The sequence below is a fragment of the Notothenia rossii genome (genome assembly GCF_949606895.1).
Source record: "Notothenia rossii genome assembly, chromosome: 1".
Classification (NCBI taxonomy): Eukaryota; Metazoa; Chordata; class Actinopteri; order Perciformes; family Nototheniidae; genus Notothenia; species Notothenia rossii.
Window position 1 is genome coordinate 42,974,516 of NC_136912.1, and position 17,430 is coordinate 42,991,945.

General features: G+C 42.0%; 2 protein-coding genes across 3 annotated transcripts in view; one reads left to right on the top strand and one right to left on the bottom strand.

The window, feature by feature from the left end:
* Positions 1-2,190: 2,190 nt before the first annotated feature.
* Positions 2,191-17,430, bottom strand: part of LOC307043664 (endonuclease V-like) — a 126,981-nt gene continuing 111,741 nt past the window's right edge. For both annotated transcript variants that reach the window (XM_079688306.1, XM_079688305.1), the window contains one exon: positions 2,191-2,477. The gene's annotated coding sequence lies outside the window, so the exon portion shown is untranslated. The remainder of the gene's footprint in view (positions 2,478-17,430) is intronic.
* LOC307019102 (general transcription factor II-I repeat domain-containing protein 2-like) lies at positions 13,398-14,939 on the top strand (the record flags this gene model as incomplete). The annotated part of the gene is made up of 1 exon (XM_079649731.1): positions 13,398-14,939. One exon carries the CDS (start codon positions 13,398-13,400, stop codon positions 14,937-14,939), a length of 1,542 nt encoding a protein of 513 aa, XP_079505857.1.

Consider the following 17,430-nt stretch of genomic DNA (forward strand, 5'->3'; position numbering starts at 1 on the left):
AGCCTTTTGTAAAAAAAAAAAAAAAGAAAAAAAATGATATCATGATAATTTAAATTAATGAATCTGAAAACTTTTAACGGACCCCCTGGCAGAGTGTCACGGACCCCCGGGGGGTCGCGGACCCCACTTTGAGAACCACTGCACTAGACAACCACCAGTCCAAAGCAGGAGATGCAATTAAATTAGGGTTCACAGCTCACAAGGGTACATGGTCATTAGTAGATGGCCCTTCAATCTCTTCTTGAAAGAGGCTCTGGACTCTATTTCAGCAAGGTAGTTTGGCAATTAGTTCCATTATAGCTCTATAAGACACAGAAGAGTTCAGGAGACTTGTCCTTGGTTTAGGTGCCAGTAGATGGCCTGATGTAGCTTGTCTAGTCTTATGGTCATGCTCGTCTCTTGTGTAAACTATTTGATCATAAAAATACAGTGTTTCTTTGCTAAATTTGATTTGATTTTGTTTCTCAACCGGAAGCCATGATAGGTTTCGATGCATAACTCCAATATGAGTGCGCTGCGAACAGTGGAGAGCTAGTCTGGCAGCCTGGTTTTTAGCTATTTGTAATTTCTGTATATGTGTTTTTGCTGCTGATGACCATATGATCGGACAGTACTCAAGATGTGACAAAACCAGAGACCGAATGACTTGTTTCAAAGTGGTTGGTATTACATACTTTGCACATTTTCTCATCACAGCTATGCTCCTTCCCATTTTAGTTATGATGCTGTCTATTTGCTTTGTTCACTGTAAACCAGAATCAAGAACAATGCCAAGCAACTTAGTCTCGTTTACCTGTTCCACTGGCTGACCAGCCAGTGTCAGGCTTAATTGAGGATTGCTGCTTAACATATGTATGGATCCGAACACCATTGCTTTTGTTTTTGCAATGTTGAGTACCAGTTTGTTATTGTTGACCCAGTCTGCTATGGCTTTAATCTCTATTTTAAGTAGATAGTTTAACTCACTGCATGTTGATGCTGTACTGTACATTGTGGAATCATCAGCATACATTATTACTCTGGACTTATTTAATACGTAAGGAAGGTCATTTGTGAATATAGAATACAACAAAGGCCCAAGCGAACTCCCCTGTGGGACCCCACACTGCAACACCTTACTTTCAGAAAAGCTCCCATTGAAAAAGACTCGCTGCCTTCTCCTAGTCAGGTATCTCTCCATCCAACACATAGCAACAGAACCAAAGCCATAGCATTTGAGTTTGTTCAGCAGCAGACTGTGATCGATTACATCGAAAGCTGCACTAAAGTCTAACATCACAGCTCCTACAAGCCTCCTATCATCCATGCTCTTGAACCATTCGTCAGTCATTTGTGCAAGTGCTGTACTTGTAGAGTGACCATCTCTATAGGCATGTTGGTAGTTCGTTGTCGGATTGTTACTTGAAAAGTAGTATTGAATTTGGGTGTATACTATTTTTTCGATGAATTAACTTAACACTGTGTGTGCGGAGATCCGAGGAGCCACGGCTGAGAAAAGATAAGGCTGAGTGAGTGTGTGTGTGCGGAGCTCCGCGGATTGATCCATTCGGACCAATTGGTCCATTTGGTCGGCGTTACGTCACTGTGACCAGGAAGAAAAAAATGGAAAAAGATAAATGTCCAACGAGGTGTTCTGGGGCAGCATTTTACTCGCTACAGGGTGTACTTTGCAGAAAAACCTTCATAACACACAAGGGGACGGGTAATAACTGGAAAAGCATGTCATGGGACCTATAAGACTGCCCATGTTAGGTGTGTTTACATGTGTTTTGCCACATTTGTGTTTTTTTTATTTGCATTGTTTTTGAAGCGGCAGCTTGTAATATCCTGTCCATATTGCATCTGCAATATATGTCCGGTGTACAGCCCTCTGACGTGGGTCTGCGGTCTCCACCAGCGGATCCTGTGACCCCGCCTGCTGGTCACTCCTGCCCCATCTGACCACTGCTATTTCTGGCCGCACTCCCTGCAGAGTCAGCCCCCGCCCCCCCTGCCCTTCTTTTCCGCTCTCCTTGCTGGGACCCGCCTGGCATTAGGCTGCCGTCTGCTGAATTCGACACATGTACGGAGTCAGTGACGACACATTAAACATGGCCACAATGTGACTGTGTATGTTTTGCTTTCACCGTTAAATGTAAGATAAAGCGCAATTGACCAACAGATATTGACAAACGACAAGCACTCCACGGACCAGGGACATTTATAATTTATTCATGAGGCTCCCGGTGTAAAAGGCTGAGGGACCCAAAAAAGTAATGAGAACAGAGTATAAAAAGAGTCTGACCCATATCCAGTTTAGAATATCGGGTGAGTACATAAAAAGATACTGACAGTACCTTAGCCCTCACTAAATCAGCTGGGCTTATAAAAATAGTGAAAGTTACAGCAAAAACTCTTTCTGAACAACACACTTTCTGTTTGTCTCCTGCAGTTGCTGGTCTTCACTGTTCTTGAAATGTTCCCAGCATTATTCAAACCTGAAACAAGAGAAGAAAAGACAAAAATACAATTACAATATGTATTACTGCCTACAGTATCCCCAAAAACAAGAAATAACAAGATCCCCTAGCTCAGTGTTTTTCCAAGTGGGGGCCCGACCCCCCGGAGGGCCGCCAGGGGGCGCCAGGGGGGTTACTCAAAGTTTGAGGGAAACAGGATTTTTAGGTTATTAATAACTGCATATCTATCAATCTGTGTCATTTGATTCCAATCTTTTAATATATTTTGTTTTGCAATCACTAGGGCTGTCAAACGATTAACATTTTTAATCAGCTTAAAAATTAATCAATCATGATTAATCACCATTCTAACTATGTCCAAAATATGCCATTTCTTTATGTATATTGTTGTGGGAATGGAAAGATAAATGAAAGAAGGCGGATATATCCATTTAACATACAGTATGTATGTTTATTATAACATTTTTCTGTGTGTCAAAATGAAAGACAGCCCACACACATATCAATCATCAAACCGTGGGGTCTTAATTTATTACGTGTTGATTTCTATCAACGGGGAAGTACTTCAGGAAAGTCGACGGGGGGATGGGGGGCTAGTGGAGTACTTTGTGACCACAGAGTGTGAACGTTGTGATCAGCTGTTTTAGCGCAGTTCTCCAGTGAAGGGGGAGAGACTCCCTCCGCAGCCGGTTGGCGTAGTTTTGGCACAATTCCGTTGTACAGACCGACGTTAACAGTGTGCCTGTCTTACTCCACACTCAATGAAGCCTGCCCTCCTGGCTACAGCTACTTGGAGAAAGCCCGCAACACTGGTCGTGGTGGAGGCCTAGCTGTTATCTACCGAAAGGAATTGGAACTGTCACTCCTGCCCCTGCCTGTATTGTCCTCTTTTGAATGCCTTGCATTTAAATGTAAACCCCGCTTCGCTCTGACAATACTTCTGATCTACCGGCCACCCAAACCCAATTCTGCTTTCATTCCAGAGATACAAGACCTTCTCACTACGCTATGCACATCCTCTGCCAATATTATCATACTTGGAGATTTGAATATTCACGTCGACTCCCCCTCCTGCCATTTTGCCACGGAGTTTCTGCTGCTCCTGGACTGTCTCAATCTCACACAGCATGTTGATGTCCCCACACACGCCAAGGGCCATACGCTGGACCTGGTCATCACAAACTCCGCCCCCATCAGCAATCTGCTAGTGTATGACCTGGGGGTGTCTGACCACAAGACCATCTCTTTGGAGCTGTTTTTCCAGTCTCCACTCAGCAAGCCCAAACGCCAAATCCGCTTCAGGAACCTGAGGATCATCAACCCGGACATCATGACCCTGGACCTCCAGCATATTTCCTCCGCCAACTTCTCATCAGTAAATGAGTCAGTGGCATATTACAACCAGTCCCTTAACAGTCTCCTTGATCTACACGCCCCCCTCAAAACCAGGATGGTCACCTTCTCGCGCTCAGCCCCCAAAAATTACAGCAACTCTGGAGTTACTGTAGAAATAGCAGTAGTAACATCTCAACTGTATAAAATCACAGTAACCAACAATGTACTGTATAAAATCACAGTAACCAACAATGTACTGTAGAAGATCACAGTAACCAACAATGTACTGTAGATGATCACAGTAACCAACAATGTACTGTAGATGATAACAATAACCAACAATGTACTGTAGAAGATCACAGTAACCAACAATGTACTGTGAATGATCACAGTAACCAACAATGTACTAGAAGATCACAGTAACCAACAATGTACTGTACAACATTACAGTAACCAACAATGTACTGTAGAACATCACAGTGACCAACAATGTACTGTAGAACATCACAGTAACCAGCAATGTACTGTAGATGATCACAATAACCAGCAATGTACTGTAGAAGATCACAGTAACCTACAATGTACTGTAGAAGATCACAGTAACCTACAATGTACTGTAGATAATCACAGTAACCTACGATGTACTGTAGAAGATCACAGTAACCAGCAATGTACTGTAGATAATCACAGTAACCTACGATGTACTGTAGAAGATCACAGTAACCAGCAATGTACTGTAGAAGATCACAGTAACCAACAATGTACTGTCGATGATCACAGTAACCTACGATGTACTGTAGAAGATCACAGTAACCAACAATGTACTGTAGGTATTTACAGTAACCAACAATGTACTGTAGAAGATCACAGTAACCAACAATGTACTGTAGGTATTCACAGTAACCAACAATGTACTGTAGAACATCACAGTAACCAACAATGTACTGTAGAACATCAGCTAGTGAATTAATTTGTTTGTAAAGTTTGAGAAACAGAGCCTCGTTGCGGGGAAATTATACAGATGGCTAGTCCGCCCCTGAACATTTCTATGCAAACGTTATTATTAATAATAATAAAAAAATAATAATAATAAATAAAAAATTAATCAATTTTCTTTTTTCTTATTTAAAAAAAAAAAATTGTAATCATCTTGCGACCCCCACTCGGGGTCTCGCGACCCCCACTTTGGGAACCCATGCTGTAGAACATCACAGTAACCAACAATGTACTGTAGAACATCACAGTAACCAGCAATGTACTGTAGATGATCACAGTAACCAGCAATGTACTGTAGAAGATCACAGTAACCTACAATGTACTGTAGAAGATCACAGTAACCAGCAATGTACTGTAGAAGATCACAGTAACCAGCAATGTACTGTAGAAGATCACAGTAACCTACAATGTACTGTAGAAGATCACAGTAACCTACAATGTACTGTAGATAATCACAGTAACCTACAATGTACTGTAGAAGACCACAGTAACCAGCAATGTACTGTAGATAATCACAGTAACCTACGATGTACTGTAGAAGATCACAGTAACCAGCAATGTACTGTAGAAGATCACAGTAACCAACAATGTACTGTCGATGATCACAGTAACCTACGATGTACTGTAGAAGATCACAGTAACCAACAATGTACTGTAGGTATTCACAGTAACCAACAATGTACTGTAGAAGATCACAGTAACCAAAAAAGAAAGAACCAACCGAAAAAACCCATTTATAGCTAAAATATCTTAAATAAACCAACATATTTTTCTTAATATATATATAATCTTGATGCAGTGTAATTACTAGTGTGGCTATACTAGATATTTTATATACTTATTAGATATATATTAATATTTGTAAGACCCTATGTCTTTGCAAACTGGAAGAACTACAAATGTGGTGCTGATTTATACAAAGAATGTGTCTTGGCATTGCACCTTAAAAACGCAACACAGAGGAATAAAAATAGACAAAAGTAAGGTAATAATCATAATTTGTATCATTATTGTGGCGGCTCGAAAGTAGACGAGAATAGCTGATTGCAGTTGGGGGAGGTCTCAAAAAGCTTGCCTGAAGTCGGACAGCTCGGAGTCGACTTGGCTCGGTTTGCAATGACGGGATTTGCGTTGCCGTTCTTCGTTGCAGATGAACAATTATTATATCACTACAAATGAATGACTCAAGTGTCTGTTCATTTGAAAACAAATCAATACAAGGGGGGTTGAATCCTACATGTAAAAGACAGAACGACTTATTACTTTGCAAAACTACTTCCGTCAGTGGTCTTGACCAGTTTGCATTTACAAAGAATGCACAAATGTGTTTAATCGTAATGTCAGATATGTACTGAGTAAAGACATTTGTTCCTGCTCAAGATTAGATTCAACTTTATTGTTATTGCACATATTACAGGTAATGAGACAACGAAATGCAGTTTATCTTCTAACCAGGAGTGCAAAAAGCAGTAAAGTGAAAAGTAATGTACACAATCTACAGAATAACATTTAGAATGATGAATAAACAGTGAGGGGTATGAACAACAGGACACAGGAGTGGTTTAAATAAACAGAGTTTTTTATTTACCCAAAAGTCCACAGAAAACATCATAAACCAATCATTTCTAATAACTAGGCCTATAAAAGAGGTCAACAGAAAATGATTCACAGAAACATGGCATCAACTTAACACTTAGGTGTTAACTCAACAAACTGACCTGCTACAATGAAAACCAAAGGAACCTATATAGTGGCTTGGCCAAACCAAGTTGAAACCAAGGGATAATTAATAGTAACAGAGAACACAAAGGACACTGACAAAACCCCTTTAACATGAAAGCAGGTGGTTTGTCCCAATCTGTCCCAATTGGCTCCTTGCCGTATTTATGAGTCCTCAGCGCTAGGCCACGCCCTTTGCTGAACCAGGAAGTAAACTCCCCCAGTGGACATGGTAACTCAAGAGACAAAGAAAGTAATTAATACAAATATAATTTTGTCAGTTAATTTATGTAACCCTAGCCAAAGTTTGACAGTCCGACGTCAGGCCGCTTAGTGAAAAAGCAAGTTAAGCTAACTGTACTCGGCAAGCTTATCAAAATGTCTTACAAGTGTAAGGTTTGTAATTTCAGGACAGGGTCCATTCCTGCATGCATTCAGTTGTTTGTATTCAAAGTGTTTTCAAATATTGTGTATAATCTAAGAATAGTGATAATGTATTTGCCAAACAGTGCCTTTTGTTGTGTCTCGTCAAATGTGTTGGTTATGTTTATGTATTATGTCTGTCATTTCACGTTTAGTAAGGTTTTATTCACGTCATGACAGGTCTGTCTATTTATGTCATTCATCTCTAGTTAAATCCCTGTGTTTCATGTTGTGTCTCGTTTTCCATTTCCTGTTTCATTTTCTACTTACATCTTGTCTCTCATTTCAGGCCCTGTTACTTCCTCCCTTTTTGTGTTTTCCCGCCATTGTCAGTGTCTGCCCCGCCCCTGATTGTTTCCACCTGTTCCCACTCACCTCATGTTTAAATAGTCCTGTCCCCCCCCTATCCTGTGTCAGTTCATGTTTGTTCCCACATGTGGTCGTGCCAGGCCTCAGCAAAGAGAGGATCGTTTCCAGTCTTGTCAGGTTTTGTTAGTTTACGTTTATTTTTTGGATTTCCTGTTCAGTTACATTCAAGACTGTCTCTGGGTCGTGCATTTGGGTTCTCCAGTTTGTGTTGAGGTCGTGACACCTTTTCAACTACAGCAAGTCTCTAAAATGGCTTGGAAAAAGAAATGGCTTCATAATCTGTGTTTTGTTATCGAAACAGTTTTAAAAATGCAATCTCCATGTTTTTGGATGAAAATATTTATCATTTAGCACAAGAAAATACATGGTCTTGATACCGTTCAGCAATTAAGAACACATTGTTAAAATGTATTGTTTGCTGTCTCCCTGCAGTTATTGGTGAGCTTTAACATTTTGTCAAGAACTTCTGGTAATCTGTAAATTACCAGCATGACATGAAGTATACTATAATACCATTTTTTTAGAGTTACGATACTGATACTGTAACTTATAGCATTAATTTAGTCTTTCTATTTTACAATTGAAACATTATTACCGTAAACAAAAATACAGTACTTTTTAAATGGCAGTTTTATTTTATAGTTAAAATACTATTAGCTTAAACAAAAATACAATGCTTCGAAATTACTGTTTTATTCTACAGCTATAACACTACTGCTGTAACAAAAAATAAAGTAATTAAATATTACTAAGTTTCATTTTATAGTTAAAACACTATTACCGTAAACACAAATACAGTACTTGGAAGTTACTTTGTTTCTTTTTACAACGTTACTGTAAAAAAAACTTGTAAATACTTTGATTTCCTTTACAGTATTTAACTGGCAGCAATTGACAAGTTACTTACTGTAATTCATTTTACAGTAAGTAACTGGCAAAACTTTACAAGTTACTTACTGTAATTCATTTTACAGTATTTAACTGGCAGCAATTGACAAGTAACTTGTCAAGTGTTGCCAGTTAAATACTGTAAAATGAATTACAGTAAGTTACTTGTCAATTGCTGCCAGTTAAATACTGTGAATTTCACGGTATGTTTCTTACAGTGTAGCTTAAAGGGGTCCTTTTATGTGCATCTTTAGGTTCATATTTGTATTTAGTGTCTCTGTGCTTTAATGATAAAAAAGCTCTTTATTTGTCTCATACTGCCTGTGCTTTTCACCCTGATGTCTCCTCTATCCACGAGGTTTCGCAGCTTTTATATCAATGCTGCTAAAAACACTCTTTCACTGTCCAATCCACTTTTTAAAAAAACGAGAGAAGAAGAACTACACGGGGGAGGGGGTATAAAGCCCACCCGCTGTACATGAGGGCGTTTGTTTACTTTCCGACCTCAGACATGATGGAGTTCACTGAGCTTGTTGTCTTTGTGCTCATGTTATAGTCCTGCCTGAGTTTCTTTATTTTTACCCGGCATCCGTGTGCACTGTGCACGATTCCCAGCTCAAGTAGCTTTTGCGAACATCGATTAAAACATTTGGAGTTGGGAACTGCTTTCTGTAGAAGCTACTGCATCCCGTCCTCAGAGTAAATTGCCAGAAGCGCAGACACTTCCTCATCATTCCACCGCTCCGGTATTGTAGTACGTGTGGTCATCATTGCTTTAAAGTACAAACAAACTACTCGCTCAGGTGTGGATGTGGTTTTGTAGCGAGGAAAAAAAGGCTGCCTAAGAAAAAAAATTCAGAGTCTAACGGGGCGTGGTTTGCAATTCGCCCAGCCAATAGAAATAGAATAGAAATTGGCACTCTTTTATCACCAGGTTCGTACCACCTCTCTAGCAGGGACTGAAAATGGCCAAAAGAGTCCCGAGTAGTCCCGGCGGTGTGAACGCGACATTATTGGTACTAACGGAACTAAAGAACCAAAGTACCAGGGAAAGTCCTGCGGTGTGAATGCGGCTATTGATACAAAAAAAGGTGTTTTAAACAGCAAGCCAAGCACCCAGCTGATGCTCAGCCCTGCTCCTGCAGCTCGCTTGCGGCAGACCACGCTTGAAAGTTTGCCGGGGAGATGCCTGGATAACAACAGCGATAGCTAAATGGGTGGCTACAGCTTAACATTGTGGAGGACGAGGAGCTGCGTTAGATAATTCGGATCGCATCCAACGTATCGACTGCACATCACAGCGCATTATTTTGACCCACAGAGGGAACTTCAGTCTATTGATGGGAATTACAGCTCTTCTTGGTGAGCCGGATCATAGCAACACCTATAAAAACTTAAGCATAGACATTTAAAAAAAGAGGCTACTGTATCGACATTTTAAAATTATATTTAAAGAAAAGGCCCTGACAAAACAGAAGGGCTCTATTTCAGTATTAACTATAGAAAAAAGACAGCAACAGCTGACATCAAATCTTTGCTGAGCCTAAGGATAATCATAAATAAATAACATAGTGAAAATAAATACAGTATATTGCAATGCTCAGTACAGCAGCATCCAACCGTCTCTAATCATAAAAAAACATAGTTAAAATAAATTTATTGCAATGCTCAAAACAGCAGCATCCAACAGTCTCTAATCCTTGGATATGACATGTCACTGCACGCATGCACGGAGCAGCTGTAGCACGGAGATCATCATATCATTCTGTCTTGTATTACTTAACAACAAAAAAACAAAACTGGCTCGTTCGCTTAAAAGAGCCGGCTCTTTCGCGGCGGACACATCACTACTTCAGTTTCATGCTTTGACTGAAGATGAAGACAGAGGAGCAGCATCTCGTCGACAACTGTAAACAGGCTTGTCTGTTTGAGCAACTGGCTCAGTGCAGAGAAGTAGAAGGTTGGGAGAGAGTGTAAGAGAGAGAGAGAGGTTCCAGGTTGTTGTATGGAGAATATTTGTCATAGTTCCAATGATAATTAACAAACATTTGCATAAAGCATATTTGTCCACTCATATGTTGACAAGAGTATTCAAAACTTGAAAAATATTCCTCTAAGGTACATTTAGAACAGATAGAAAAAAAGATTAATCGCAATGAACTATGGATTGCGATTGATGGGTTAGGTTAGGGTTAGGGTATTAAATATTTTAATCGATTGACAGCCCTAGCCGCAATACAATGTGACCTGACATATCAAGAGGTACAGGAGTTAAGAATTAATTTTTTTATTTTTCTTAATGCGAGAAAGGGAATAGATTCTTGTGCTAAGTGATTTTGTTTCTATGGTTACCTCCACCACTTGCTATATGTTCCTACAGTGGTGACCCTGTCCACTATCTCACAATCATGTGCAACGTCAGGAAGCGGTCAGATGCTTCAGCAAAATGCCTTTCCTCTATCTTCCCCACACTTAAAGAACGAGTGCTGGACATTACTCATTGATCAAGTGTGCTGAAACAACGAAGTAATGATGGTTCTAACTGATGTCCACTGGTCTCAAGTCAGTGCAGGGCATTTTCACTGCTATAAAATTCATGGAACTCCTGACTTGGAATTACGGCAGGAAGTATTGCTCAACGTTGGTAATGTGATTCATTTACGTTGTTATTGTGTTAAGGTTTCCAGATTAATAGCTAATGTTGACAGCCATAGTTTAAAATAAAGCATTGAGATCTGATGGTGTAGAATATTTGTTCTTAGTTAGAGGTGAATTCACAAAAAGGGGCTTGATGACTGTCAATATGAAAGCTTAAAAATTGACTACTGATAGACTTTGGTCCCCCTTAGCAGAGAGGCCCATAAGCAGTCTCTGTTGTTATTCTCCCCCAGAGTGTGGAGGCCAGAGCCTGTTCAGTTAGCTTGGACCCTAGAGCAACACAACACAATGACATTTGGGCTGAATAGCCACCCAGGTCGTTTCACTGAAGTACAGAGGTAATCAGCCCCAGCAAGTAAACAGAAAGAGAGTGACAGAGCAGGAGGGATTACGTATTGTAACCCTAGTTATATAAGCACAGGCGGAGCCCTCTACTGGACTCTAGGGGTACTACTCTTTACCATGTTATGCTTGCGTTCACATAGTGAGTTGCATAAACGTAGCCGGCCAATCGGGGCGAGCCTACCTGAATGCGCGAGCAGGCTCACAGTATATAACGCGGCAATGCCTCCTGACTGTCATCCTACACCCTCTTCATCGAGCGGCATAGGAAAGACAGGGCCCCTAGGTAGAGGGCTGCGCCTGTGCTTATATAACTAGGGTTACAATACTTAACCCCCCGTTATATCTCTCACAGGCTCCGCCCTTTACTGGACTATATGGATACAGTGGGTGGAGCCCTGATGGATAAACGCCCTGTCGTCCAACAACATCGACCAATCACACTGCCCCTGACCGGCCTTTGGTTAACAGCCACCGCACCCCAACTTTCTCTCATCCGGCTGTGACCGTGGAGAAGTCGGGGCCGAAGCTTCCTTGGCTGGGTAGAGCCTAATTGGTCTGAACAAGCCCATAGCACCACCATGCAGGTGCCAGCGCAAGTGACTAACACTGCGCACTACGTTCCACCAGGTCCCTAAAGAGCATAGGGAGAACGCAAGTGCACCATGTCCCCCACGCTTACCTCGTGTAGAGTGTGTGCTTGGAATAGTGAGGAAGGCTCTCCTTGTCTGCCTGGGCTTACTGCGCACCACGCCTCCCGGGTCCCTCCCGGGTCCCTAAGGTCATGTGTTGCCCCAGCAAGCACAGATGATGAGAAGGAGCCAGACATGTCCAAGAGATAAAACCATATGAAGGGGCCTGGCGTAGACCAAGACGCCGCCGTGCATATGTCCTCCACACTCACGCCGTTGAACAAGGCTGTTGACACAGCCATACCAGTACCACGTGTAGAGTGTGCATTGAGTGTCCAGTAGAGGGCGGAGCCTGTGTGAGATATAACTAGAATCACAGCAGCGTGAGAAAGAAGGATAAAACTAGCAGAAATGGTGAGCCGTTTTCATGTTACAGGCTATGGGCTCAGAACAGTCTCATAATACACACATGCACACAGAAGGATTCACACTTGTATTTCATGATCCGCAAAAGGATTCACACTTCTATTTCCGGATCCACACTTGTGTTTTTCAATGCACACACAAATGTGTTCCGTTTCATAGACATGTAAATAAAATCCAAACACAGGAAAAAGTTTTACATATGTATTTTTGATCCACACATTTGTTTTCCGTTTTAAAACCCCTGAACCTGCAAACACAAACCGCTTTCTGTGCATTCGTGTGTGGGTTTTTTGAGACTCCCCTGACGCTCACCCGATTCGTACTTGTAATTTTTTCTATCTACAGCCAATCAGATGTCTCCTCAATTCTAAGCCAATCACATGAGCGTGCCCCCACGAGGGTAGATTTCTTGCGTTCATGACGTACTGTAGCGCTTCATGTACGCATTTTGCGCAGTCCAGAGCTGACAGGTCCATGGAGCCTGCCTGCAGGCGCTAATCTCAGGACACCTCCACTCTCAGTACATTGCCACTTTCCGAACAGGAAATGCACGCAAATACAAGCCTTTATATTATTAAGGTACAGCGCCACTTTCCGAACCATTGGTGAATGCTTGGGTGTACACGGCAGGCAAAACCGTTTTAAATGTGTGTTTCCTGTATGGCGAATACAGCTGCTTTATTTATGTCTGTATGAAGTTGTTGTGAGTGTGGAGGGAGCAGCTACAGCACATGTGTCAATAACAAGGCCCGCGGGCCAAACATGGCCCTCTGCAATATTGAATCTGGCCCTCCTGTCAATCCTGGTCATCAATTTAATGTGGCCCGCGAGCTTGTGTCTGTGGCAATGCAACGCTGAAACACAAGAGGGCGCTGTCGCACGTCTCACTACGTCAGTAACGGCCGAGTAACCTTCTCTGAAGGTACGCTTTGCAAAGGAGATTGAAAGCTAGCATAAACAAACGATGGCGAAAAAACAAAAAGTAGACAAAGATTATCGACATTTTCAGGAGAGGTGGGAAGCTGAATACCTGTTTTGTGAATTAAAACAAAAGCCAGTGTGTCTCGTATGTCAAGAGTCGCTGGCAGTGTTCAAAGAGTATAACATCCGCAGACACTTCGAAACGAAACATGGCGAGCAATATGCTAACATGTCCATGGAGCAGCGGCTGCAGAAAGCCAAAGACTTGAAACGCAACCTTCAACATCAGCAAAGCATGTTCACCCGCATCAGTAGTGAAAGTGAGGCTGCTACCAAGGCAAGTTTTATTATTGCAGAGGAAATCGCAAAGGCTAGCAAGCCGTTTAGCGAGGGAGAGTTTATTAAAGACTCCCTTGAAAAAGTGTGCAGCGTTGTATGCCCTGACAAGAAGCAGGCATTTTCAAACATCAGCCTGTCCCGTAATACTGTGGCTAGTCACGTTGATGAACTGGCCTCCGATGTAGAGAGCCAGCTAAAAACAAAAGCCAAGGACTTTATTTCATATTCACTAGCTGTAGATGAGAGTACAGACAGGACGGACACAGCCCAGCTGTCCATATTCATCCGCGGGGTTGACAGTCAGCTGTCCGTCACTGAGGAACATTTAGACGTGAAACCGATTCACGGGACAACAACGGGAAAGGATATTTTCACCCAAGTGGAGCAGAGCGTGAACAAGATGGAGCTACCCTGGAGTAAACTTGTTGGACTGACAACGGATGGTGCACCGGCGATATGCGGGGAAGTTCGGGGTTTGGTCGGTTTGACCCGAAAGGCGATGGGGGACACAGGAGAAAACTTGGTAGTTTACCACTGCATCATCCACCAAGAAGCCCTCTGCGGTAAGGTGTTGGGCATGGAACATGTCATGACTGTTGTGACTAAAACTGTGAACTTTATTCGTGCACGGGGCTTGAATCATCGGCAGTTTAGGGCTCTTTTAGAGGAGGAGAACTCCGTGCAAGAGGATCTGCCCTATCACACAGAGGTGCGCTGGTTGAGTCGGGGGAAAGTGCTGAGGAGGTTTTACAACACCCGCACTGAGATCGCTCGTTTCATGGAAAGCAAACAGAGCAAACAGAGGCCCGTCCCCGAGCTTGAGGATGAAAAGTGGCTGGGCGACTTGGCGTTTATGTGTGACATTACTGAGCACCTCAATTCACTGAATGTGAAACTCCAGGGAAGAAAGCAGCTGATCACAGAGATGCGGGACTCCGTGAAGGCATTTGAACTGAAACTGCGTCTGTGGGAGGGGCAGATGCGTAGAGGTAATTTGACCCACTTTCCTACCTGTCAAACAATAAGCGCCACCGTCACCATTCCACTCCCGACCCAAGTGTATGCTGACAAACTGAACACACTCAAAGAGGAATTCAGCAGGAGGTTTGCTGATTTTGAATCACAGAAATTCAACATTGACCTGTTCGCAAATCCTTTTGCAATTGATGTCGACACTGCCCCTGAGCACCTGCAATTGGAACTCATTGAACTGCAATGTAACAGCGCTCTGAAGACCCAGTACCAGTCAGTCGGGGCTGCTGAGTTTGCACCTCTCCTCCCTGAATCTGTGCCAGAGTTGCGTCTTCATGCTGCACACATCATGTCCATGTTCGGGAGCACTTACTCGTGCGAACAGATGTTCTCTATAATGAACTTGAATAAGACATCCCACAGATCCCGGATCACTGACCAGCATCTGACGTTGGTATAAAGTGGCCACAGCAAAGGACATTAAGCCTAGAATAGATGAGATCATCTGTAAGAAAAGGTGCAGAGTGTCTGGTAAAAGTTAAACTACAATGCATTTCAGATAGGCCTTGTTGCACTGACTATTTTGTGTTTTCACAGAAAACATTTGTTGTGTTGAAAGATACAGTAGTAGTCCTAATGGTTTTGTTTAATTGTGAACTATTTTGTTATAAACTGAACCTACTGTAGGCTAGACTGCTAATGTAGTTTGTTTAATTGTGCACTTCTCTTTTTTTTTAAAATTATTATTATCTTTAAAAACAGCATTGGTTTTGCACTTGATGCTATTGACAGCACTTTCATCTTATTTTGCTGATATAAAGAATTATCCACAAATATGAAGGGGGAACACACTATTTTTATTTTATTTAATCCACCTGCTAGCCTAGTTCTAAACATATTTGTTATGGTCCTGTCATCCATGTGCCCTCTCCTGGCAGGTTCTCGCCAGTCATGTGTTTGGTTTGATTGTGAATAAACACGCCAGTTTGGCTGCATTGACGTTATCTCTGAGTCATGTATATGAGTTGTAACCATAACAAGAATCACTGTAATGAATGTCATGGCCCCTGATTTTATTCACAACTGTCAGAATGGCCCTCAGTAAGTTTGAATTTGACACCCCTGAGCTACAGGTTAGCTTAGCCTAATCGATCAGTGTACTACGAAGCCAGTGCTCGACAGTGAACTGTCAACGAGGGGAGCCCCGCCGGTCATTATTAACAAGAGAGCTGGATCTGATCGATATGGACATAAACGCGAGTGAAGTATAACCGGACGCGAGAGAGAGATCAGATCAGCTGCTGAGTCTAACGGAGACAAGCAGCTCTGCATGATTACCTGATGCTCCGCCCTCTGTTTAGCGAGCTGACCGGACAGCGCAAAATGCGTATATGAAGTGTCATGAACGCAATAAATCATACCCACGTGGGGGCGCGCTCATGTGATTGGCTTAGACTGGAGGAGACATCTGATTGGCTATAGATGAGAGAAATTACAAGTACGAATCGGGTGAGCGTCAGGGGAGTCTCAAAAAACCCACACACGAATGCACAGCGATCCGTGCACACAAAGCGGTTTGTGTTTGTAGGTTCAGGGTTTTAAAACGGAAAACAAATAATGTGTGGATCAAAAATACATATGTAAAACTTTTTCCTGTATTTGGATTTTATTTACATGTATATGAAATGGAACACATTTGTGTGTGCATTGAAAAACACAAGTGTGGATCCGGAAATACAAGTGTGAATCCTTTTGCGGATCATGAAATACAAGTGTGAATCCTTCTGTGTGCATGTGTGTATTATGAGACTATTCTGAGCCCATAACAGGCGGCCACAGTCGCGGTCAAGGTGCCGAATGGGCAATAAAGGGACAACATAATAGAGTTGTTATGGCAAGAGAGTGGACATTACATAAAGCTGACTCAGGGTCAGTTTTAGAGGAGAGAAGACGAGGCCCCGACAAGTCCAAAGCAGCCAGAGGGTGTCCATAACCAAAATTAGGTATTATATACTATGTAATATGTGGTGATTATAGAGAGGTGTTGTTGGTGCTATTGTAAGACTTGCATGTGTATATGACAAAGTCAAGTCCAAATCGGGAGGACGTCTGGGGGGGATTGTAGGTCGAAAAAGGTGTCCATTTTGAGGTCAGCATTTACCATTTTTGTTATACATCCAAACTGAAGCAATGATACTTTCTTAGTTATTTGAACCCAAACCAGGATCCTTTCCTAAACCTAACAAAGTAGTTATGTTGCTTAAAGTGGACCTATCATGCTATATTTGAATAATATAGTGTAGAACCATACCTACAGTATATAAGGCATATTTATACTTTTTATTTTTCAAAATACCAAACAGATCATGCATTTTAGCCATTCCTAATTTCGCTCAATTTAACACTGTCTTTGAATGGGCTGATCCTGTGAGAACAGCACCATCTACAGGCCTGGCATATGTACTACAGCGTCTCCAGCGCTTTCGAACGGCAATGTCCGTGGCTGTCTCCTCCTGATTGGTGGAGTTGGCCCAATAGCCGTAGCGCCATTTTTGTGACGTCATAGAAGTGTTCAAATCTGGATCAGTCTGTATCAGATCCGTTGCAGCCCCTTTTTAAGATATTTGGGTATGGAGGAAAATAGAGAGGGTTGTGTTTTCTGACACTTGGTGAGTTCCCTGGAACACCGGGGACACATATTCATGTATAAAAGACGTACAAAAGTGCATTTTGCATGATAGGTCACCTTTAAAATAAATTTATTTTAAATACTTTCTTATTTATAACAAACTTGTTTTGTTTTGTGCTGGCTAACTAATTGCTGGGCATTTATGAGAGCGGAAAAAGACAAAATGTATTTTTTCCAAATAAATCATGGACATTTAGAATTCCAACAAAATGTATATACAAGCGTCACATGTGAACACAGTGAAATTTAAGTTGAACCAGTG